Source organism: Hyla sarda, chromosome 2 (assembly GCF_029499605.1).
Source record: "Hyla sarda isolate aHylSar1 chromosome 2, aHylSar1.hap1, whole genome shotgun sequence".
NCBI lineage: Eukaryota > Metazoa > Chordata > Amphibia > Anura > Hylidae > Hyla > Hyla sarda.
The window spans coordinates 424,292,044-424,316,356 of NC_079190.1; the positions used below are offsets into that span (position 1 = coordinate 424,292,044).

A 24,313-nucleotide genomic window follows, 5' to 3' on the forward strand; every position below is an offset into this window, starting at 1 on the left:
CTTTTTATATCATTTAAAAATGAATAAAAAGCGATCAATAAGTCCTATCAATGCAAAAATTGTACCGTTAAAAACTTCAGATCACGGCGCAAAAAATGAGCCCTCATACCGCCCCATACACGGAAAAATAAAAAAGTTATAGGGGTCAGAAGATGACAATGTTAAACGTATTAATTTTCCTGCATGTAGTTATGATTTTTTCCAGAAGTCCGAAAAAATCAAATCTATATAAGTAGGGTATCATTTTAATCGTATGGACCTACAGAATAAAGATAAGGTGTCATTTTTACCGAAAAATGTACTACGTAGAAACGGAAGCCCCCAAAATTTACAAAACTGCGTTTTTTTTTTTCAATTTTGTCGCACAATGATTTTTTTTTCCGTTTCACCGTAGATTTTTGGGCAAAATGACTGACGTCATTACAAATTAGAATTGGTGGCGCAAAAAATAAGCCATCATATGGATTTTTAGGTGCAAAATTGAAAGAGTTATGAATTTTTAAAGGCAAGGAGCAAAAAACGAAAATGCAAAAACGGAAAAAACCCCCGTCCTTAAGGGGTTAATAGCTGTAGGTGTTGTTCTTACTCATACACACAGCTTGCGTGATCTCCACACCATTCCCCTGCAGACTGCCTTGTGCATTCTTTTCCTCTTCTTTAAAGTCTGTGAGGGGAATGTATCGATGTTGGTGTGGGTGAATCAATTTTCTACACGGCTTGAAGTTGTAGGGTATTTTTTGGTGGGCTCGTGTCACATTTATCAAAAAGGCGCACACCGTATGATAATTTAGGGGGAGGTCTGCACACCTTACATCTCATGTAAAAATTTTGATAAACACTTTGTTTAGCCTCGCAATAAAACGTCATGCATTGTATAGTTAAATTGAAATACCAGAGACAGTCCATGGACAAATGCAGCATTGTTTCTGGAACCACTTAAAATCTTTAGATACTCTATAGACCATGCTGAGATCTATGATGAGACTATTGCACAATATTCCAAAACTGCCATCATTTTCTTTGTTGGCCTATGGAACACAGGAAATATTCTTACCAGCTCTAGTTTCATTATATGTACACAATCTCTGAGTATGTGCGTTGGTGCTCCTAATAACTTTGTAAAAGCTATTAGAGTGTTTGCTTTAAAAGGAGGACCCGCAACCTAAAAAGTAGTTAAAAAAAAACTGTTTTAGGTTATGCACATTTTGAATGTTCTAGCTTTTATTATATTTTTAAACATTTAAACTAACAGGTCATAATATTTTAGTTTATGGCTTCCTCTGCTATCCCTTTTTACAAGTACAAAATCAATACTTTTGGGTCCAATGTTGATCCATAAAATGGTTTGCCATAATGTTGTACAGAGCTGGCAATACTCTAGGGTAAGTTAGTTAATGAGAAAAGTATGACTAAAAGGCGATTTCAGAGGAAATTTTTTTTCAAAATTCCCAGGCTGCAAGAAAATAAAACAACAAACATGACTCACCTGCTGCCATTCCCCCGGTGTCCTGGTAGCTCTCTCCATTCCTCCACCACCACAGTCTTCCTGGTTTGGCTGTAGTCAGTGCGTTATGCTGCCGACCAGCAAATTGTTGGTTGACGCGATGTCCCAACTCGGCCAGCGATAGGCTGAACCAGCAGTATGATGCACTGAGTCTAGGTGAACATAGCCATGGCTCAACGCATTACACTGTCACTCAGCCTATCGCCATGCGAGGTGGGACATCACTGCAGCCAGGAAGATGACGGCAGTGGAGGAACAGAGCAAAATACCGGTGCACCGGGTTGTGGCTGCAGGTGAGTCCTCTTTATTGTTTCATTTTCTTGCAGCCCAGGCATTTTGGAAAAAAGCTGATTTTTTGTGCTTACCGTAAAATTCTCGGAGGATCCATTGGGGGACACAGAACCATGGGTATATGCTCTTTCCACTAGGAAAGAAAAAAAGTCGGCCCCTCCTACCATGCTTACTGACCCTGAGCTAATCAGTTTAGTCCCAAAGTAGTAGGAGGCAACCGACAGAGAAAAACCAGCAGGAGTCTGAGGGAAACCAGACAAAAAGAAAGGAACCAAACCACCCCTAAGACAAATGAATGCAAACCACACACCATGGGTGGGTGCTGTGTCCCCCAACGAATCCTCCAAGAAAGAGATTTTACAGTAAGCACAAAAAAAAAAAATCTACTTTTCTAGGTCGGAACCATTGGGGGACACAGAACCGTGGGACATACCAAAGCATTCCCCGGGGTGGGAAAACAGTACCCCATAGAATTAGGCAGAGGACTGAGCAACTGCCACCTGCAACACCTTGTGGGCCAAACCACTGTCTTCTGACGCGAAAGTGTGTACTTGATAGAATTTGGTGAAAGTGTGCAGGGATGACCAGGTGGCCGCCTTGCAGACTTGAAGGGCCGAAGCCCTATTGTGGAGAGCACAAGAAGCCACAACGGAACGCGTGGAGTGCGCAGTCACCTGAAAGAGCGGGACCTATCCTTTTCGAAGGTACGATTCCGAAATGGCAGAACGGATACAGCGTGAAATGGTTGCCTTGGAAGCTGAAAGACCCCTGCGACTACCCTCTGGGATCACAAAGGAGGAGTCACCCTGCCGAAGAGAGGAGGTGAGCGACAGATCCGAACCACCCGAACAACATCCAGGCTGTGCAGGGAATGTTCTTTAGCATTGAAAGGAGCCGGACAAAAAGAAAGAAGAACAATCTCGTCATTCACATGAAAGGGGGAACCACTTTGGGCAAAAAGGAGGGAGGTGGTCGAAAAACCACCTTGTCCTGATGAAGGACCAACAGAGGAGAGCGACAGGAAAGAGATGCCAATCAGAGACCCTCCTAATGGTAGTGATAGCGATGAGAAAGGTAAACTTCCAAGAAAGGATGTGAAGAGAAGCGTCCCAAAGAGGTTCGAACGGAGCTTCCCTCAAAGCCCCAAGCACAAGGTTGAGGTCCCAAGGAGGAGTGGGAGACCTGAAAGGCAGCGCCACATGAGCAACGCCCTGCAGAAAGGTGCAGACATGAGAATTAGAAGCCAACTGCCGTTGTAACAGAATAGAAAGAGCAGACACTTGACCCTTAAGAGAGCTGAGGGTCAAATGCTGATCTAACCCGGATTGGAGAAAAGCAAGAAGTTGCGGCAAGAACATAACCGGGGAAACGGACTGTGCCTCACATCACCGGAAATAAGCCTTCCAAGTGTGGTGGTAAATCTTGGCAGAGGTGGGCTTTCGTGCTCTAAGCATGGTGTGAATCACTACAGAGGAAAACCCCCGAGCCCTCAAAACCGCGGTTTCAACCACCACGCTGTCAAATCAGCGACAGTAAACTGGGGTGGCAGAGGGGGCCCTGGGAGAGCAGATCGGATCGAAGTGGGAGACGCAGAGGAACATCGGCGACCAGCCGAGTTACGTCTGCGTACCACGCGCGTCTGGGCCAGTCTGGAGCCACCAGAATGGCGGGAACGCCCTATGCCTTGAGTTTCCACAGAACCCTGGGCAGGAGAGAAAGAGGCGGAAAAAGGTAAGGAAGATGGAATGACTAGAGCGTCCACCGCCAGAGGGTCTTGCGACTGTCACAAAGCTGGGAACCCTGTTGTTGCGTCGAGACGCAAAGTGATCCACGTCCGGGGTCCACCAGAGATCGCAGATCTGAGCAAACACCTTCGGATGGAGAGACCACTCCCCCGGACGCTCCGAAGAGCGGCTGAGAAAGTCCGCTTCCCAATTCTCCACCCTCGGAATGTGGATCGCAGAGAGGGCGGGAACTCGACCCTCGGTCCAGGCCAAAATCCTGGAGACCTCCATTGCTGCGCAACTTCACGTGCCGCCTTGGCGATTGATGTATGCGACAGCCATCGCGTTGTCTGATTCAACTTTTTTGCGGCTGGCCAATGACAGCTTGCGCGCAAGCAGTCATTGGCCGGCCGCAAAAAAGTGGAAGGAGCTGTGCCGCATGACCAAACACTGGCGGGAAGAAACTTTGGCCCCAGCCCCCGCCATTAAAGTAAAAAAAAAAAAAAAAATTGCCCCTCGACAGTAGAAGTCGGCGCTGTGAATGCCGGCGAACCCGAAACGAAAGATGCCAGCCGCGCGAGAGCAGCTGCGGCCAGCATACAGAGACGGGAGAAAAAGAAAAAACGTTGGCCGCGTGATCGCAGCGCAGCTGCCTGAGCTGCGGCCGGAATCAAGATAAAGCTGCCCTCTTGCTCAAAACAGTAAGCAGTACCGGGGAGGCAGGAGGGGAGGGGGAGGAAACTGCCCTGTTAGTATTTGTATTCTGTCTGGTATATCTGGTTGTCTAGAAGTTTTCTATTTCTGTTCTGGTCTGTGACAGACTATGTATATTAGGGCCCCAGTGCTGAAGAGAAAGAAAAACCCCAATCCCCCTAGTGAAAATAAAAAGGAGAGAAGTCCCCATTTTCCCCCCAGCAGGAGACCCCGAGATAAGGGAAACCCAAGAAATAGGTAGTAGATGGGAGGTGGGAGGGTGGCGGTGGGGGGGAGGGCAAGGGATATAATTAGCCTATATCCGACATACTTACCTACAGATGTCTTCAGCCAGCTTTTTAGATACCTGCATCACATAAGGTGCAACAGCAGGGAGAATAGGGGGACCTGGACCCAAGGTGCAACCCCAGGCGTTGGCGGGAAGGGGTTAACAGTGCATACTCATGTCCTGTGCCCCTTAGCCACAAATGGGGGAACAGGTAGTGCCATGCTCCTGAACCCCCACCTGAAAACAAGAAAATAAAAGGATAAAAGAACCCAAAACAGGCCCTAACTATGAAAAAATAAAAAGAAGACCAGGTCTGGAGAGAGCTCCAGAACTGTGTCTGGTTCCTATGACACTAAGCTAAAACTGATTAGCTCAGGGTCAGTAGGCGGGGTATATCCTTCCTGCCAGGAGGGGCAGACATTTTTTTTTTCTTTGTATGCCTAGTGTCAGCGCCTCCAAGTGGCAAGAGCATATACCCACGGTTCTGTCTCCCCCAATGGTTCCGACTGAGAAAAAATTATTTTTGAGACTTCTTTAAAACAAAATATAACAATCTCCCAACGCTCAATTTATTACTAATAAAACAGATGAAGAATACAGCTGTAACACAGCAAATACAGAATGTGTTAATGGGCTACATTATGCTGTAAATTCAAGCCAATAGACCGGTTTTCAAGCCAGGATTTGCAGGAGTGATATGCCTGCAGTTCTGCATCCATGTACTATCCTCAAGTCCCGGTGTGATAGCAATGTGAATCTGCCATGGTTCTATACAGAAACCTTTCCCTCCATCCAAGATAACAGTCAGGTCAGATTTTCTGTACACATAAATTGCTTTCAATCATTAAATTGGAAAGTGCAACAAACACATACCCTGGTCTCAAAGAACTTTTCAAGGACCTGTAGTTCTTCAGGCTTCCATTGCCCCGCATTTTCAGGCGTCACTTTTAGCTGCAGCGTCTGGTGTGTGGTGGGGTTAAGAGCTACTCTACACTTTAGAACATCTGTCTTGAACATAATGACTCCTGGCTCATTGGAGTTTATGAGTTGCAGCTGGAAGGAATAAAATACTTTAAGAAAGAACGTACTAGACACATGCCATCTAATATTCACATTAAGTTATGTTTAATCAAAATATAGTTTTTTGATTTACTGTAAAATAAAAAATAAAAAAGTGTCTCATTCTATTGCTTATAATTAACTCGAAGGAGTAATGATAGGAAGTATGTATGATTGAATACGTACAGTCTCCTGCTGGATTATCCTTTGAAGATGCCGCCTCATGTTTACAGAGCCTAGAAACCTCTCAAGAGGAGAACACAGGTAGCTTCCGGCCAGTGCAGGAGCTAACCCAGGAGTCGGAGATGGTAGAAGTAGTACGTGCAAGGCACTGTGAGTTAGGATTGTAGGGATAGATGCAGCCCAAGGACGTTGAGGTAGCTTGCGAGGAGGAGGCATATTCGTTGGCAGAGATTGAGAGCCTTGAAGAAATAAAAAGGAAAAGAAAATGTAACAACTTTTTGTTTAAGGTGTTGGCAGAAATTGATCTTCATCTACATTTTTGACTACATGATTTCTTTGACTTTAAATTAAAATTTAATGTAAGAAAAGAAAGCATGGTAAAGATAAATTACCAGCCCCAGTATTACGTCCTGAAACCAGTATCAAATACCAGGGAGGACACTTTGGACAAAATTTATACTGTTATGCCTAGTGCAATGAATTGGGATATGGGAAGTGACCCAGGGACTATGTATTTTAGATCCCTGTTTTGTGTACCTTCACCTCAGACCCTGCCATAGGCATAACCAGGGTAAAAATTGCCCAAAGCTACAGTTAACCTATTGTCTGATGGAATTCAGCATAACAGCATAGGCATTACACTTCATTGTAGCCCAGAGACAATGCGTTGTGTTATCACACCAATTAACCTGAACAGGTACAGCACAATGTGGTGACATGGTGGCCACAGGTTAGCACAGCACGCTGCTCAGCAGCTTGATATCACAGGCAAGAAGAACCAGAGCAATGGGAGCTACATGTTTGTGCAATTTTGCATGACAGTATGGGCTGAAATGTTTCCAGTTATTGCAGATTTTTCATTTAGTCTGATTTAACGGACACAATTCTGATCAACTGTTAATGCCCTGACAATTCAAAATGCAAAGAAATATGCAATCTCATCATGTGTTCTGAAGAAAAATCTCTAGTAGAGATGAACTAGAATCACTAAATGAGAGCATGATTGGAACTACAACATACTTGTTCCAGCTCGTGGGGAGTGAGACACATCAGGGACAGGAGAGTGAAGAGATGGATTTGCTGGTGACATTCCAGGCATGCGAGCTGCTGGAGAAGGACCAGACACTTGAGGAGACCCTGGCCAATTGCCTGCACGTTGGCTGGGTGACATCATGGCGTACGGAGAACTAGGGTCTAACGTACCTGTGCAGGTTGCAAAATGAGATTTTGTCACATTACCTCCTCTTCTACTATAGACTTGAAGGGATATTAGATTGAGAAAATTTGAAATTTTGAAAACAATATAGCTCTGCAGATTTATTTTAAATAAATAGAACAAATGTACAACTAAGAACTAGATGTTTATCTTCTAAGTAAACCCCTAACAGAATTCTAAGATTTAAAGAGCAAGGTGTACGCCACAAGCAGCAAAACCTAATGTAATTCTAGACAAGTATTGCAGTATATGTGACTTCACTAAATTTGAGGCAAAACAGACTACTGAGTGTGTTGGGCAAAACATGTCTACAAGAACATTAACTAGTCAGTTAAAAGGGTAAGTGTCTTATCAAAACTTTTGATATGCTGTGTAGGTATGTCAAAAGTATAGATTAGTCAGGGTCTCAGTGCTGAGACCCCCTCTGATCTTCAGTCTGACTGCAAGAGCCAGTTATACAGGCTTACAAATGTCTCCTTCCAATCAGACAAAGCTGAGCATAGGAATGAAAAGCGCCGCTGCTTCACCCACCTATAGCTAGAGATCAGAAGGGGTATCAGCATCAAGACCTGGACCGATCTAAACTTTTGACATGTCAGCATGACACAAAAACCAAGTACTATTCATTCTGTCCAAATGAACACCATGATGGAAAAACCAAAGACCCCTATTTAAAGGGGTTCTCCAGTGCTTACACATCTTATTCCCTATCCAAAAGATAGGGGATAAGATGCCTGATCGCGGGAGTCCCGCCGCTGGGGACCCCCGGGATCTTGCACACGGCACCCCATTTGTAATCAGTCCCCAGAGCGTGTTCGCTCCGGGTCTGATTACCGACGACCACAAGGCCGGCGGCGTGCGACGTCACGCTCCGCTGTCACGCCCCTTCCCGTAGGCTTGCATTGAGGGGCGGAGCGTGATGTCACACGGGGGCGGAGGCATGACATCACACGCTCCGGGGACTGATTACAAACGAGGTGCCGCGTGCAAGATCCCGGGGGTCCCCAGCGGCGGGACTCCCGCGATCAGGCATCTTATCCCGTATCCTTTGGATAGAGAATAAGATGTGTAAGCACCAGAGAACCCCTTTAAGTGAATAGTTACCACTGGATGCTGTTGGGGTCCTCTGTACATCGTATTTGCCACTGTCAACATTGGAAACAAACATGGTAGACTGAATGGAGTTTTTTTGTCCTGTATACTCCGTCAGGCAACAAAAACATTATTGTTTACACTGTAGATAAAAGGTGTCCTGATCATCTCCAGCCTCATGAACTGAGCCCTAAAGGCTGTGTGAGCAGGGCATGACAAGGAAAGGTTTACATAAACCAGAAATCCCATTTAAGTGTGTGTTTTGGTACTGTGAGAATAACTAGGTATTAGGATTTTGTAAATTCACCTAAATTGGCCTATGTAGAAAAAAGGGCAATTAAAAAGCACCTAAGAATAATATCACATACTCTAAATTAAACAGTCAGTGGGCAGTTGCTGGGCACAGAGTAGATGCCATAGACAGAGAATATAATTATATAATGCATTGTGTAGAATTGAAAACATGACACGGAGCAAGCAGACATATAAGATAGCCTTTACATAGAATAAGCCTCACAATAAAACAGCACATAAAAAAATGAACAGTCATTGAAATATAGATATGCTTATGTCCTATGACCCTAAAATACAGAACATGATGATGATAACAGGAAGAGTTACAACTATAATATGCTGAATGTCAGTTCATCTGGAGACACAAGAATTAAAACTGAACCTGACAGGACACTACTAAAGTGAGTTCTCCTTACTCCTTCCAGGAACAGTGATTGACAGCTTTCACTGAATCAGTGCCAGTAGAGAGAAAGCTGTCAATCATCCTGTGTTAGTGGAGTAAACAGCATGGTCACTGAATTCCTATCAGACTGGACAAGACAAATTTCTAAGGTGAATGGTGGACTCCTGACTCTACCCAGACACACGATCTGGAGGCAGAGAAAGTAGGTGGATTTTAATATGCAAGATCCTTTTGGATTTAGAGAGATAAGCTGCTGCCAAAAGGTGTCTGGAAGTGGCTTACTCTCCATTAAAAACACATGCAGGCTCAGCCAAACCCAGCCTGAAGAGAAAAGGGGGTGGTATGGGAGGGTACTCGGAAGAAAATGCTGCTGGCCCAAAGGCCAACAGTTATTTAATGTTTATTATCTTGGGGCTCTCTCAAAAAAAATTTGGGTTGGGATTGTAGACAAAACCAAAGTTCAAAACACAGAAAAAGATACGAATGTTTTAATTACAGTTATTCTCTATAACTCCTGGTTTGGGCTACAAAAATACTGATCAAAATACTAAATGTAAAAGAGGCCTTACCAGAAGGACAGAATGTCCTCCATTGCGATCCTGAAGACTACAGCTCCATAGGAAGGGAAGGGGAGGACAGCCAGCAGCTCATTGGATGCCTTCAGCAAGATGCTGTAGGCTATTGGCTATGGCTGCACGGGGTGGGGGGTTGCCTACACGGAGCTCACAGTAGAAGCCTGCATGAGCAACGTAGAAGCCTGCATGAGCACCGTAGAAGCCTGCATGAGCAACAGGACAACATGCGAGTACCAGGAGGCAGAACAGGGCACATTAAACAGCTATCTGGCAGCTGCTAAAGCAGTCAGCACTGCTGGATAGCTGTTTTTTTGCGGTGGTCCTGACACACAGCAGCATCGTATGTTGATGCTGCGTTCAACATACGATGGGCTCTGAGAGGCATATGTTGAAATTATTGTATCTCGGAGCCATCGTATGTCTGGGGATCACTATACTGCTCAAATCCACCTCCTCTAAACGTCTTCTTGCTCAAGTCAGCACAAAGATAAAGAACTGGTAATTTGGTTCTGACATTTTCTATTTCTAACAAAATAGCAGTTATCAGTTAAAAATCCATTCATCACTGCATCCTCACTACTAGTAACAAACAGTATGAAGAAGTAGCTAAACAACTTCACATGATCCCCAGCCATATATAATATATATATTATTCACACACATACACACACACACACAAGTACCCCCCCACCCCCCCCCCCCCCCCCCACCCACACACACACCCCCCTTTATGGCATATGGCTATAAAACTATGCAGGTACCCTGTTTGAGACTGACCCTGTGTATCAGACAGAGCAGAGGGCACCTCTAAATCTAGGTCAATGCATTCCTACATTGACCCATCTACTTTAATGTAATGAGCACCAAAAGACTATGTCCCCGAGTGACACTAGAAGATCAAGACTCCCCATGATTGGTTTGTTGTCAGGGTTTGTTTCTGATAAAAGAAAAGGGGTTGTCCAAAACCAAAACCCAAGCCCCTTTAAGACAAAGTAAAGAAAGGCAAAGCCAGTGAGCATTTATATGTTACAATTCAGATCATTACAGGGTGGTAAAGACAAGTGGCCAGACTACTGGATCACATTAGTATGAAATGATAGCTTGAGTTAAGTAGTTGCTATTATATTGGCAATAGTCTTAAAACACATTAACTAGCTTTCACTAAAAATGGATGGCATTGTTTTAGTTGATCCTAAGAAAAGCTTGGAATTTTAATTTAGTTCTCATAATTTAAACTTCCCAAAAAAAATGCTTACTATAAAAACAGGTCACGATAAACACCACAAAGGAGATAACCCCCGACAGTCGTGAACAATGTTACAATTCTATATCATGCACTCACCATGAGGACTTGCAAAGTTAGGTGTTGGAACCATTGTAATTCCAAGGGAGGAAGGAGACTGTGTGGGACCAAATGACGCAGGAGAAGGTGCTCGGAGTGCTCCACTAGGAGAACTTTGCAAGTTTCCTAAGAATGAGATCATTTTGGGGTGGAGGGGGGGGTGGAGTATACATTTAGTGCAAAATACTCAATGGGTTTAACTACTGTAATAAGCAAACTAAACAAACATTTCCCTGCAGCGCCCCTAGAGACAGAAATACATATTGCTCTTCTTTAGAAATTGCATTTTCAGTATTTGAATTGTATTCCAGAATTAGTTTTTCCTTCAGGTGAGACTGGAAAACTTACAAAGATTCTCAGATGTATTATATGAAGATCTAATTGTTATATAGCTTGAATATCATATCAACATTATCATTATAAAAAGAACATCATTCTTACTCTTTGGGTTATTTTTCCAGAGAAAAACTAAAACAAAAGAAGCTTATCCTAATTCTTCAGTTTTTCCCCCCAGGCTCTCTCATGTTTAGTCAAGCATACATTAAACAGGGAGGAATTTTACAACATTTCACACACTTTCTAAATTTTTATAGCTGTCCCATTTAAGAACTTCTTGTAGGTTATAGAGAGGGAAATCTGTTTATGACATCCAGTGTACCCTACAGGATTAGAAGGTACATCCTACCCTAATACTAAAAAAGGTTTACACACTTTAAATGACTGGAAGAGAGAATATTTACACACAGGATTTCCACAGACCTATTTATGTGACAGCAGGTGTCATTATACCGCATTACATATATTTTTAATTACATGGGCAAATAAAGCAGATTGCAGCTTTCCATACAGAAAGCCAATGGAAAAAAAGATGCATGTGCACATAGCCTAAGCTAGATGTGTCCTATTGGCTGTAAGATGTTTTTTTCATAGAAACCAATGGAAGCTCACCTGGTGACTGAGAGTGCATCATCACTGGGGAAGGAGTAACAGTGTTGTGGTATGAAGATGGTGGGGACGTAAGAGGATAAGCGCCAGATGTTCCAGACTTGCTTGCAAACTAAGTATAAAACAAAAAGAGGTTGACTTTAAACTTATAACTGTTAAAGTTAAACTCTAACCCAACTTTAGAGAATATAACTCTCCCAATAAAGAACCGTTCACAGAGTATTTGCTATACACATTTGGTAGCATAAATTGCACAGAAATGCTGTAAGGCACTACAATATTAGTGAATGGTGTTTTAACAAACTCCCTTCACTAGCACCATAAAAAATACACAGTAGATTCCAGGCATGCAGCAGATTTTTAAAGGGGTACTCCGGCGCTTCGACATCTTCTCCCCTATTTAAAGGCTAGGGGATAAGATGCCTGATCGCTGGGGTCCCACCACTGAGGACCCCCGTGATCTTGCACGCCACACACCGTTAAAATCAGTCCCCGGAGCATGCTCGCCGGGTCTGATTACTGCCGCCCCCCTCAATGCAAGCCTATGGGAGCTGTCACGCCCACTCCCATAGGCTTGCATTGAGGGGGGCGGAGCATGACATCTCACGGGATGGAGCCTTGACGTCACAACACTCCGGCCCCGTGATCGGCAGTGATCAGACCCGGAGCGAACACGCTCCGGGGACTTATTTTAGCGGGGTGCGGCATTGCAAGATCACTGGGGTCCCCAGCGGCAGGACCTCCGCGATCAGGAATCTTATCCCCTATCCTTTGGATAGGGGATAAGAAGTCTAAGCGCCGGAGTAACCCTTTAAGGCCCCTTTCATACTATAAAATTCATCCGTTTTAAAGATCCTTTTAACGTTCAGTTATTAAAATTGGCCATTAAATGGGCGTTCCAAAATCCTATTATAGTCTATGGGCTTTTTACATTATCCATTTTAACCCGTCATAGCCAGTTATTAATAACAGATGTTATTTTGTGACGGGAGAAAGAACGGAAGAAATAGTGCATGCACTATTTCTCCCGTTACTTTCTCCAGTCACAAAATAACATCTGTTATTAATAACGGGCTATGACGGGTTAAAACGGATAATGTAAAAAGCCCATAGACTATAATGGGATTTTGTAACGGCCGTATGGGATTTTGTAACGGCTGTTTATTGGTCGATTTTAAGGGTTTTCATTAAACGGAACATTAAACGGATCTTTAAAACGGATGAATTTTATAGTGTGGCAGGGGCCTAACATGCAGCAGGATCTCTGCATATCTACAGAAACACACAAACTAAGCCCTCTGAAAATCTCAATAGCGGTTCAAGAACATGGAAAATAACATCTGGCCCCAGCAGTAAAACATTAGAAAACATATTTTTGCACTAGTGCTTTGTAATTTATGGAAAATACCTGCTGTGCCTGAGGCTGGAATTGGGATAATAAGGAGTCCATCATATCACCCCCAATAGGTGATGGTGGATTGTCATCTTCATTAACCGATCTTCGCCGTGCATCCTGATTGCTGTCCACAAACATGTTTAAGAACGTCTGAACAGTATAAGAAAAAAAAAAAACTCTTTACATGATGAAATGGCCAACAAATTAAAAACACGGCACTTAGAAGCATTTTTTTTTCTTTATGACACCCTATTTGTAATCCCTTTGTGTGGCAATGGGTTATACCTTTGAAGCAAATATGAATTGTTTTTGGGCCTAAGGCTTCAAGCATGTACAAGCAGTATAAAACTCTTCATAAACTGTATGCAGGATGCTTTACAGTGCAACAAATATAGGATATTTGATCCTAGATTAAAGGAACTTTATTATATAAAACTTGTGCTGACACCACCACAAAAAAAAAAAAAAAAAAAAAAGTCTGCTTGGCAAATATGTAGATGATTCCAGCTTTCCAGCATCTTGTACCTTTCTAATGAATTGCAGCTTGTGTTTTAAGTGAAATTACTAAAGATAATTATATAGAAATAAGTTGCAAATGTAATGCCAGATAACAGAGATGCTAACTGATGTGTAGGACATTATACAGTGGTCCCTCAACATACAATGGTAATCCGTTCCAAACGGACCATCGTTTGTTGAAACCATCGTATGTTGAGGGATCCGTGCAATGTAAAGTATAGAACAGTGATCTACAACCTGCGGACCTCCAGATGTTGCAAAACTACAACACCCAGCATGCCCGGACAGCCAACGGCTGTCCGGGCATGCTGGGAGTTGTAGTTTTTCAACATCTGGAGGTCCACAGGTTAAATACCACTGCTATAGGAAGTTGTACTCACCTGTCCCCGCTGCCCTGGATGTCGCCCTCCATCGCTGTAGCCGCGTCCCCGGCGCTCCGGCAAGGCCTCTGCTTCCCCGGCATCCTCGCTCTCCGTCGCCGCCATCACGTCGCTACGCACGCCGCTCCTATTGGATGGCAGGACAGCGTGCGCATCGACGTGATGACGACTATGGAGAGCGCCGGCGATGGAGGGGATCCTGAAGAGGACGCGCTGGAGCCCCGAGGACAGGTAAGTGATAGTCAGCAGACCACACGGGGCACCGTAAATGGCTGTCCGGTGGCAGCTGAAGCAGTCTGCGCTGCCGGATAGCAGTTTATGCAATGGCCCAGACATACAAAAGCATCGTATGTTGATGCTGCCTTCAACATGCGATGGCCTCAGAGTCAGGGCCATCGGGGGTCACTGTAGTTGCAAAACAAGAGTATGTTGTGTCTCTACATTTGCACAGCCACTCCTATCACTTATTATCCCATTATAGTACTTCCCCCTGGAATGATAGAAAATAAACTAAATTAAAATATTCACACGGCACACACCTTAAGTCCTGGTGCAGGATAAAAACCTTCAACAATTTTGCTGTTGTCAAAAAGGCTGTAGGCTCCATCACGTATTGCCACTACTCCCCTGCTTCTACAGTAGATGTCTATACAATACATGTTTCTGAAGGCCAATCGAATGTGTGTAGGAGATTGGGGAAGTATAGAAAAGCACTGGTATGCAGTATTTATCCGCTGGGTGAGTCCTAACATCGGCACTGTTGGAAGCTTGTTGATGGCATTTAAAGGAGCTTGAGTATCAAACAATACCTTATAAAGAAAATAAAGAGAATATATTACGGATATCCATTAATGTTTATATATAACAAGACGCAATATTGCTTTTCTCTACCCTACAATTTGTAATTCATCGATAATAAATGCATCCCTCTTGTTTTAAATAGTAGTTATTGCGGGGGAAGGGGTAAACCAGGCGCTCCAGTACCCCAGCTGGATCAGCCCGTAAGTCTATCTACTTTAATGAGCCGTTTGTAGCCGACCGGAGTCAAACGGTGACTCAGGTGTGCTCAGTTTTGACCTGTATGCGGTTTCCTGGCCGGACCTGAAACCGTAGTATACCGCATATGTCCAAAACCGCATATGGGTCAAAACAGAGCTGACCGGAGTCCCCGTTTGACTCCGGTCGGCTCATTAAAGTAAATGGACTTAAGGGCTGATCCGGCTGGGGTACGGGAGCGCCCGGTTTGCCCCTCCCCCCGCCGGATCCGGCGCCCGTATGTACAAAACGAGATGCGAATACAGCCTAACTCTCTCCCCTCCCCCCTACTGCTATACATATTTACCTTTGATACATGTATTGTACCTTCGCATTTCTGTACTATGTTTCAATATATTTATTTTAGACTAATTATTAGTTATGAAAATATTTAACTAAATATACTTTTGTTGTTTTAAGTACATTTTATATTATGGTTTCATTATAATAACTAAAAAAAATGTTTATTTCATGGTTGCAACCTTCTTCTACAGATCTGTTTTCACAAGCGGAGTAGGGCAGCTTTAAATGGGCACTGTCAGATACAAAAACTTTTGATATGTTGTAAAGCATGTATAACCAATAGGTTTTGCAATTGCTTTCATTAGAAATTTTTCAGTATTTCATACTGACAAAGCCAGTCAAACAACTGCCCCCCCCCTGCCTGCTTGGACACATATTAGTCCTGCTGTGTCCATGCACCATCACTTATGTCATGGACACACTTCCTTGATTGACAGCTGTGAGTGCAGGGCTCATAGCTGGAGGAAAGATCCTTCCACTGTCAGCTTCTGTCCCGCTACTGTCAGTGAGGACAAGCTGGGAGTTGTGATTTTGCTAATGCTAGGGGAGATGTGAGCAGACAGCATACTGAGGGAAGGGGCGGAGACTTGCACAGTGAGGCCACGCCCCCTCCCTTTGAGAGGAATTCAGAATAGTGAGCTAAATTAAAAGTGTAATAAAAAATTAAATAAAAGGTGCTAAATACAAATTAAATGTACATGGTCAGGATTAGGTACTGAGTAATAAAAAAAAAATTGTTGAATCTGACAGGTACACTTTAAAGACTGCTGTAAAACAGGAGGGATGCAGCACATCATTCTCTAGACAGTATGCACATATCACACTGCAATACACAGGGTCATGTGTATTATCGTGCTACAGGTGTATTCCCTCACATGCAGAAACAGAGAGAGAATCCCTGAAATCAATAACTGCAGCATGTGGGCAATATAAACCTCCATAACAACAATACAGACAACTGTGTATTGCAATGGGAAGAGGTGTTATCCCGTGCACTTATAAGAGGGTCCATGCTGGGGGAGGGAAATTGCAGCTGGCATTGGGGGAAGAACTAAGCATGACAGCGGCTGGTGATAATTTGGGGGGGGGGGGGTAGACATGGTACAATGTAAATTAAATTTGTTTCACATGTTTTAACAAAACAGTCTGCAGTAACAATCTACTATAGGAGGTGTTTTTTTGTAACTAAAAGGTACAGTTCAAAGAAAGGTTTAATGAACATGTCAGATGATTGCAGTCCTGAGAGAGGGATATCATACTGAGCATTAGTGATATAAAATATATAAAATCAACTGGTGCCAGAAATTGAAACAGATTTGTAAATTGCTTCTATTTAAAAATTTTAATCCTTCAAGTACTTATTAGCTGCTGTATGATCCAGAGAAAGTTGTGTAGTTCTTTCCAGTTTGACCACAGTGCTCTCTGCTGACACATCTGTCTGTGTCAGGAACTGGTCCTCTGTTTGTGCAGAGAGCCAGGGTGCTGTGCTGGAGATCGCGGGGTGACCCAGAGACCAGACCTCCTCCGATTAGACACGTATACCACAGTACTCGAAGATTTGTAAATTGACATAATTTGGGGGGGGGGGGGGGGGGGGGGTTTGTCCTCTGGAGTTCCCCTCTAAAGTAGGATATCAAACTGAAGACGAGTAAATACTGGCAGGACTCCTAAGACAATTGTCAGCTTTCCCAGTATCACCGTGTGTACAGAGAAGGCTGTCAATCATCCTGTGTGCAGTAAGCATTTACTCAGAAATCCTGCCCCAAACCTTATAAACCTATGTATCACAGATCTCAGCTTCTCTCCACTCATATATTTTGTGTCATTTCAAACTTTTCAGGATCTTACCAACCACTTAAAAAAACAAACAAAACAAAATAAAATAAAGCTTGTATACCTGTAATAACTGTACCACGTTTGGTAATTTGTTGAACATTTCCTGCAGCTGGTGGAGGATGATATTATGACAGTTACTACAACCTGAATTAGGTCCAGTTGTCCCAAGTGATATGTGAAATTTATGGTGAACAGAATTCCACTGAATACTTATCTGAAAAGTGGATGAAAAGAAATGATAGTTCAAACCATTTAGCAGAAAACTGTAAAGCATGGCATATAAGAAAATGGGATGTTTAAGAAGAGCTTTTCACATACCGAGCTTCCCTTTGTCTGTCCGTAACACAAGATAAGTTTGCGATAATTGTATAACCTGACCTCAGAGAAAAGGTTTAAGTGGGGTGGTATATCTGAGAGAGAAAAAAAATGTTAGCTTACAGTAATGGTAAACATTATTTAAAAACCATATCAAAACAGAGATTACCTTGTAAACATCGTGAAAATTCCAAAACGCATTCATATAATCGTGCAATGCTGTTCCAGTCATTTAGGAACATTTCAACCACTTTGCGTCCACCTACAGGTTCGGAAAGTGGATTTTCATATGTCAAGTACACGTGTCGTGTTGGACCTGTACATAAAAAATAATGTAGGTTTATGATTTCATTTTGACAAATTAACAAAATACAAATACTGCAAAGAATTACGCCTACCTTGCTCCCTAGAGGAAGTACTGTTTAGAGGACAATTTGCAAATACGAGCTCTGCTACCCATGTGCGATTATTCCTGCCTTGCAATCGGAAAGTGCAATCGAGAAGTGACTGTTCTAGTGCCTTCTGAGTTTCTTCACAAATTCCTTTACATGGAGGAATTCTTTACACACAAAAGACAAAAAAGGTAAAACGAATTAGGTCTTACCGGTGAAGTTGTTGCAAACTTTGAACAGTGAACATTAATGCAAACATGATTTGTAAGGATAATTAATCCAAATTTGAGCTTTTTGGTTACAACCAATGTGCCTCCATCACACACAGAAGATCCATGGGTGCATGGTTTCCACTTTAATCCAAAGGAGAAGGGGTGTGATGGTGTGGGTGCTGTGCTGGAGACAATATACACTGCCCAGAATTATAAAGGGAACACTTAAACAACACAATGTAACTCCAAGTCAATGACACTTCTGTGAAATCACACTGTCCACTCAGGAAGCAACACCGATTGACAATCAATTTCACATGGTGATGTGCAAATGGAACAGACAACAGGTGGAAGTTATAGGCAATTAGCAAGACACCCCAATAAAGGAGTGGTTCTGCAGGTGGTGACCACAGACCACTTCTCAGTTCCTATGCTTCCTGGCTGATGTTTTGGTCACTTTTGAATGCTGGCAGTGCTTTCACTCTAGTGGTAGCATGAGAAGGAGTCTAAAACCCACACAGGTGGCTCAGGTAGTGCAGCTCATCCAGGATGGCACATCAATGCGAGCTGTGGCAAGGTTTTCTGTGTCTGCCAGCGTAGTGTCCAGAGCATGGAGGCGCTACCAGGAGACAGGCTAGTACATCAGGAGACCGGCTAGTACATCAGGAGACGGGGAGGAGGCTGTAGGAGGGCAACAACCAAGCAGCAGGACCGCTACCTCCGCCTTTGTGCAAGGAGGAGCAGGAGGAACACTGCCAGAGCCCTGCAAAATGACCTCTAGCAGGCCACAAATGAGCAAGTGTCCACTCAAAAAGTAAGAGGGTAGTACGATGGCCGAGGTCCACAGGTGGGGGTTGTGCTTACAGCCCAATACCGTGCAGGATGTTTGGCATTTGCCAGAGAACACCAAGATTGGCAAATTCGCCACTGGCGCCCTGTGCTCTTCACAGATGAAAGCAGGTTCACTCTGAGCACATGTGACAGAGTCTGGAGATGCCGTGGAGAACGTTCTGCTGTCTGCAACATCCTCCAGCATGACCAGTTTGGTGGTGGGTAAGTAATGGTGTAGGGTGGCATTTCTTTGGGGGCTGAAAAGCCCTCCATGTGCTTGCCAGAGGTAGCCTGACTGCTATTATGTACCGAGATGAAATCCTCAGACCCCTTGTGAGACCATATGCTGGTGTGCTTGGCCCTGGTTTCCACCTTATACAAGATAATGTTAGACCTCATGTGGCTGGAGTGTGTCACAAGTTCCAGCAAGAGGAAGGCATTGATGCTATGGACTGGCCCGCCAGTTCCCCAGACCTGAATCCGATACACATCCAGGACATCATGTCTCGCGGCGGGACCCCCGCGATCAGACATCTTATCCCCTGTCCTTTGGATTGGGGGTAAGATGTCGAGGAGCGGAGTACCCCTTTAACCTGCATGGCTACCACAGCATTAGGCAGCAACACACCATTCCATCTGCTTAGTTGGCCTTTCAATAGGGAACTCCTTCAAAGAAATTCATTCCATGTAGCTACCTCCTGAAATAGGCTAACAGACTACAGAAAAGATGTAACTGGAGGCAACTAGTTTAAAGATTTAGGAGAAAATTTTGATTTGTTCACAGCAAATATCCTTATAAGACCAAAGCTATCTTTTACAATACAGTGTTCATTATGTCCTTTTTGACAGTCATGTCACCTCTGCCCCTCTATGCCAGCTGGATACCCACAGTGCAAGATATTGCTGGTCAATAATTTTGGCCCAATTTATAGCCAATATCAACTCACGGTACAGTAGTCAACTGACAAACAGTCCATTAGTATTGACTAGCTGTTTTGAAAGATATGGCCATTCCCTGTCAATCATCTCTGCCATTCTATCTCTATGCACAGACATCTGGTGACATCTGAAGAAATTGATCAGTGAACCAATCATTGGACACAATAGTGACCCGCCTCCATTAGCTGTCACAGAGTGATCTTTGATGGCTATTAACAAAGTCAAAGCTGACAGCGGCATTTAAACAGTTGTCCTACAAATCACTGGTGGGGCAGCAGTTGAATCAATGCCTTTTTTAGGCCTATTTGGGACTATGCAAACAATACAGCACATATCTACTATAATAATGCATATTTACGGAATTGATCTATATGAGCAATCAAAATGATTACTCAAACAAGACCCCTAAAGTGACTAAGTTTTAAAAAAATAATAATTATTACATATATATATATATATATATATATATATATATATATATATATATAACATTTTGTTATATATTTTCGAAAAACCTACAGAAGAAAAAAAAATGTAACCCTTCCTTTTCCAAAATTATAAATTTAAATAAAAATAAACATATTTGGTATCACTCTGGTGGAGTGCGGAATAGTCTGAACTAAAAAAACAACATACTGCATGGTACAAAAAAAAAAAAAAAAAAAAAACAGAATAGCTTTTTTGGTCACAAATTTTTGTGTCCCATCTACCCCAAAATGGTACATTAAAATAAATAAACTATAGATGACAAAGCACTGTCGATGGGGAAAAAAAAAAAGAAAAAAAAACTGTTACAGGGGCAACGTGGGAAATTCAAGCAATTTTTTTTTTTTAAAGTTTGTCATTTAAAAAAATAAGAAAATAAAAACTACACAAATTGGGTATCAGTGTAATCGTAAATAAACATAATTCATTTAATTTAACCACACAGTGAAAGGTGTAAAAACAAAAAATGTTTTTACAATTTCCCTTCAAACTATTTTAGTATATTTTATGGTAAAATGAAGGGTATCTTAGAAAGTACAACTGGTCCCACAATAGACAAACCCCTATATGGCTGTGTCAATTGAAAAATAAGAGGTATGGCTCTTAGAAGGAGAGAAAATTAAAATGTTCTGAGTCATTAAGATGTTAAAACTGCCAAAAAAAAAACATTGCAGAAAAATACAGAATTTACCTTAGTATTCTAATAGCGTGGCTGAAGCCATCCCCTTCTATCTGAACACCTTGATGGGGAATGTCCATGTTGGACAACTGTAAAGACACAAAGAACATACAAATTATGATAAGCCAAAATAAAGTGGTGCTCTGTTTGTGGTGGAGAAGCTGAGCAATGAACACAGCTCAGTCACAGACAGGGCTGTAATCAAAGCCCCTTCTAGGCATGTGCGAGGTGTGCCAGGTTCCAACCAAAGAACGTGATCAAGAAGAGCTCTGCCTGATCAGAGGGAAAACGTGGGGCTGTGCAAAATGTATTGTCAGTGCTAGGCAGGGAGAGGGAAGCTTTACACAAGGAACACATGGGGGGAGATTTATCAACACCTGTCCAGAGGAAAAGCAGACCACTTACTCATAACAACCAATCAGATCGCTTCTTTCATTTTCCAGAGGCCTTTTCAGAAATGAAAGAAGCGATCTGATTGGTTGCTATAAGCAACTGGTCAGCTTTTCCTCCGGACAGGTTTTGATAGATCTCCCCCATTGTCTTCAGTTTACCTATTAGGGGTAGGGAAGCACGCTGTAGTCTGAGGAGGTGTGTTACCTCTGGAGACCAAGTAATATTGCCAACACTATCCAAAATTACCAAGAAAAAGAAATTAATTCTGCCACTAGCTTAGACTACTGTGAAAGCAGACAACCACTCTACTACCCAATACCAGAGAAGCTGACAATAAACCCTCTATTACCATAGACTTCATGAATCTTAAAATTTGCAAATCAAATCATAGGATGCTCTTAAATAACACAAAACTGTTTCTTTTCGTTCAAGTGGAGGGCAAATGTTATGTACGGATAGACTACTAGCTCAGCTGGGCTTGCAGATGGTATCTAGAAAAGAGGCTGAACAACACTAACCACACCAACCAAATGGAGGAGAATCAGCTAAGTTCTGGAACTATTTACACACACAAATAATAAGTCCCCAAAGAATGAATATTTAGTTAACACACTATATTATGCTAGTATGACAAATATTTGGACTTATAGGGAATAACAGGCATCGACAGACTATGACTACTTACTTCTGTTCGGAGTCCAATAAACGGCATGTTTGAGTCACACATGGCCACAAAGTGAGCAAGCACTTTATTAAAGGCACACATTTCTCCTGTCCGCTTGGGCTTCTTAGACTCCGGAGAACCCTGATCACCAGAGAGCTGTAAGAAATGAATTGTAACTTAGCAAAGAAAATCTCTAAAAAGAACAGGAGCTGCAGTTTTACATGATAGTGCACTCTACTATACTGTAACAATTATTTTTAAAGATGTAAACCTTACTTTTCGTTTACAGCCAGCTTTCCCCTGCTTTCGCCATGTTCCATCAAAAGATAGTTCATCAACATTTGTCTTGAATCGCTGCAGCAAAACTGCAGTCGGTGGGTTATCTTCCCCGTCTGTGTGATTGACGGACAAGAAGTGGTAGCTGTATTCCAGCTCTGTTGGGTTACCGGCAACATCAAGCATCTCCACTACCTAAACTCACAAAAAGAACTGGTTAAGAGAAAAGATATATAGAGTAAATGTATATACAGTACTTTTTATCTTGGTGCTGTGATGGGACAGTGTATGTAAGCTACAGCTGCGTTTATATTAAGATTTGTTGTCAATCTGCTGAAATCATCTGTGCACGGACAGGCACCGACACCATTCACTCCTATTACCTGCAAAGACCCAATCTTAACTACCGTATTTTTCGTCCTATAGGACGCACCGGCGTATAAGACGCACCCAATTTTTAGGGGCAAAATGTAAAAAAATAAAGATTTTGAACCCAATAGTGGTCTTCAACCTGCGGACCTCCAGATGTTGCAAAACTACAACTCCCAGCATGCCCGGACAGCCAAAGGCTGTCCGGGCATGCTGTGAGTTGTAGTTTTGCAACATCTGGAGGTCCGCAGATTGAAGACCACTGCATAGGAAGTAATACTCACGTGTCCCCGCCGCTCCGGACCCGTCACCGCTGCCCTGGATGTCGCTCCATCGCTGTCGCCATGTCCCCGTCGCTCCGGAACGTCTCTGCTACCGGCCGGGTATCCTCGCTCTCCGTCGCCGCCATCACGTTGTTACGCACGTAGACGCACGTACGCGACGACGAGGAAAGAGAGCGCCGGCATACAGGGGATCCCTGAACGGAGAAGACACCGAGGAGGCAGGTAAGGTCCCCCCCGGTGTCCTTTAAGCACTAACCCGGCTATTCAGTCGGGCTGTTCGGGACAACCGCGGTGAAATCGCGGCGGTCCCGAACAGCCCGACTGAACAGCCGGGTTAGTGTCACTTTCCCTTCAGACGTGGCGGTCAGCTTTGATCGCCGCGTCTGAAGGGTGAATACAGAGAATCACCGCGATCAATGATGTCCTGTATTAGCCGCGGGTCCCGGCCGTTGATGGCCGCAGGGACCACCGCGATAGGGGTGTATTCGCTGTATAAGACCCAGTTTTGGGGAAGAAAAAGTGCGTCTTATACGGCAAAAAATACGGTACCTAGTAACTATGTACGAGCATATCTGACTTGATTTGGACTTAAAAAAAACATGGACTTCCTTCTGAAATCATAAGTACTAAGTACTTTATGCTTGAAAAGTAAAAAACAAAAAAGTAAAAAAAAAATTATCGATTACTCACTATATAGTACTGTGGAAGACGCGTCAGCTTGATGAACAGCTTATGTTTGGAAAGATTGCTAATAGGATGGTTGGCATAATTGGTCAAATGCAACGATTCACTGCACACAGTGGGCAAATGCTTCACTGAATGCTTACAACGCTGCTGTCCAAGCCAGAATCTAGAAGAACAACACACATCACAAAGTTAATAACATATTAGTGTGTAAGAGAATTCCAGCAGCTGGGCTCATATAATAACAGCTGGAAGGATGAAGACTAAATAAAGAGAAGCTAAAAAAACATCAATAGTATACCATAGATAATATATCTAGGGGCTCTAGTGCATGGCCTGACACTGTACTGTATAAAAATATAAATAAAAGACATAAATAAATAGGTGCTTGTTTACAAAGCCTTTACACGGCTTAAGGGTGCATTCACACCACGTTTTTGCAATACAGTTCCCGTATCAGGTTTTTGATGAAAAACGGATTCCTCATAACCGGACTAAACTTTATCAAAACGTGTGCACAAATTTCAACCTGTATACGGTTTGAAAAATGATGTCCGCTTGCATACTTTTTTTAAGAAAAAAAAAAAACGTTTTTAACTTTCCACTCCATTTGGAATAAAGTTTCACTTGTCTGATTGAAATTACAAGAAAAAAAAAAAACTGTGTAAAGTCAAAAACCATATGGTGAAAACCGGATGGAACCGTACGCG

General features: G+C 42.9%; 1 protein-coding gene across 4 annotated transcripts in view; it reads right to left on the reverse strand.

The window, feature by feature from the left end:
* MED14 (mediator complex subunit 14) overlaps nt 1–24,313 on the reverse strand; it is a 72,495-nt gene that overhangs the window by 8,051 nt on the left and 40,131 nt on the right. Inside the window, exons 13-28 of one of the 4 annotated variants that reach the window (XM_056558934.1) lie at nt 23,610–23,769; nt 22,267–22,461; nt 22,012–22,146; nt 20,946–21,022; nt 17,793–17,953; nt 17,564–17,710; nt 17,398–17,489; nt 17,141–17,293; nt 14,445–14,714; nt 13,019–13,156; nt 11,614–11,722; nt 10,666–10,791; nt 6,764–6,946; nt 5,747–5,982; nt 5,375–5,554; nt 1,055–1,162 (exon numbers count right to left, since the gene is read on the reverse strand). In XM_056558934.1, coding sequence (XP_056414909.1) covers nt 1,055–1,162; nt 5,375–5,554; nt 5,747–5,982; nt 6,764–6,946; nt 10,666–10,791; nt 11,614–11,722; nt 13,019–13,156; nt 14,445–14,714; nt 17,141–17,293; nt 17,398–17,489; nt 17,564–17,710; nt 17,793–17,953; nt 20,946–21,022; nt 22,012–22,146; nt 22,267–22,461; nt 23,610–23,769 — 2,470 coding nt within the window. The remainder of the gene's footprint in view (nt 1–1,054; nt 1,163–5,374; nt 5,555–5,746; nt 5,983–6,763; nt 6,947–10,665; nt 10,792–11,613; nt 11,723–13,018; nt 13,157–14,444; nt 14,715–17,140; nt 17,294–17,397; nt 17,490–17,563; nt 17,711–17,792; nt 17,954–20,945; nt 21,023–22,011; nt 22,147–22,266; nt 22,462–23,609; nt 23,770–24,313) is intronic. The other 3 variants (XM_056558935.1, XM_056558936.1, XM_056558937.1) reach the window with 3 other exon arrangements.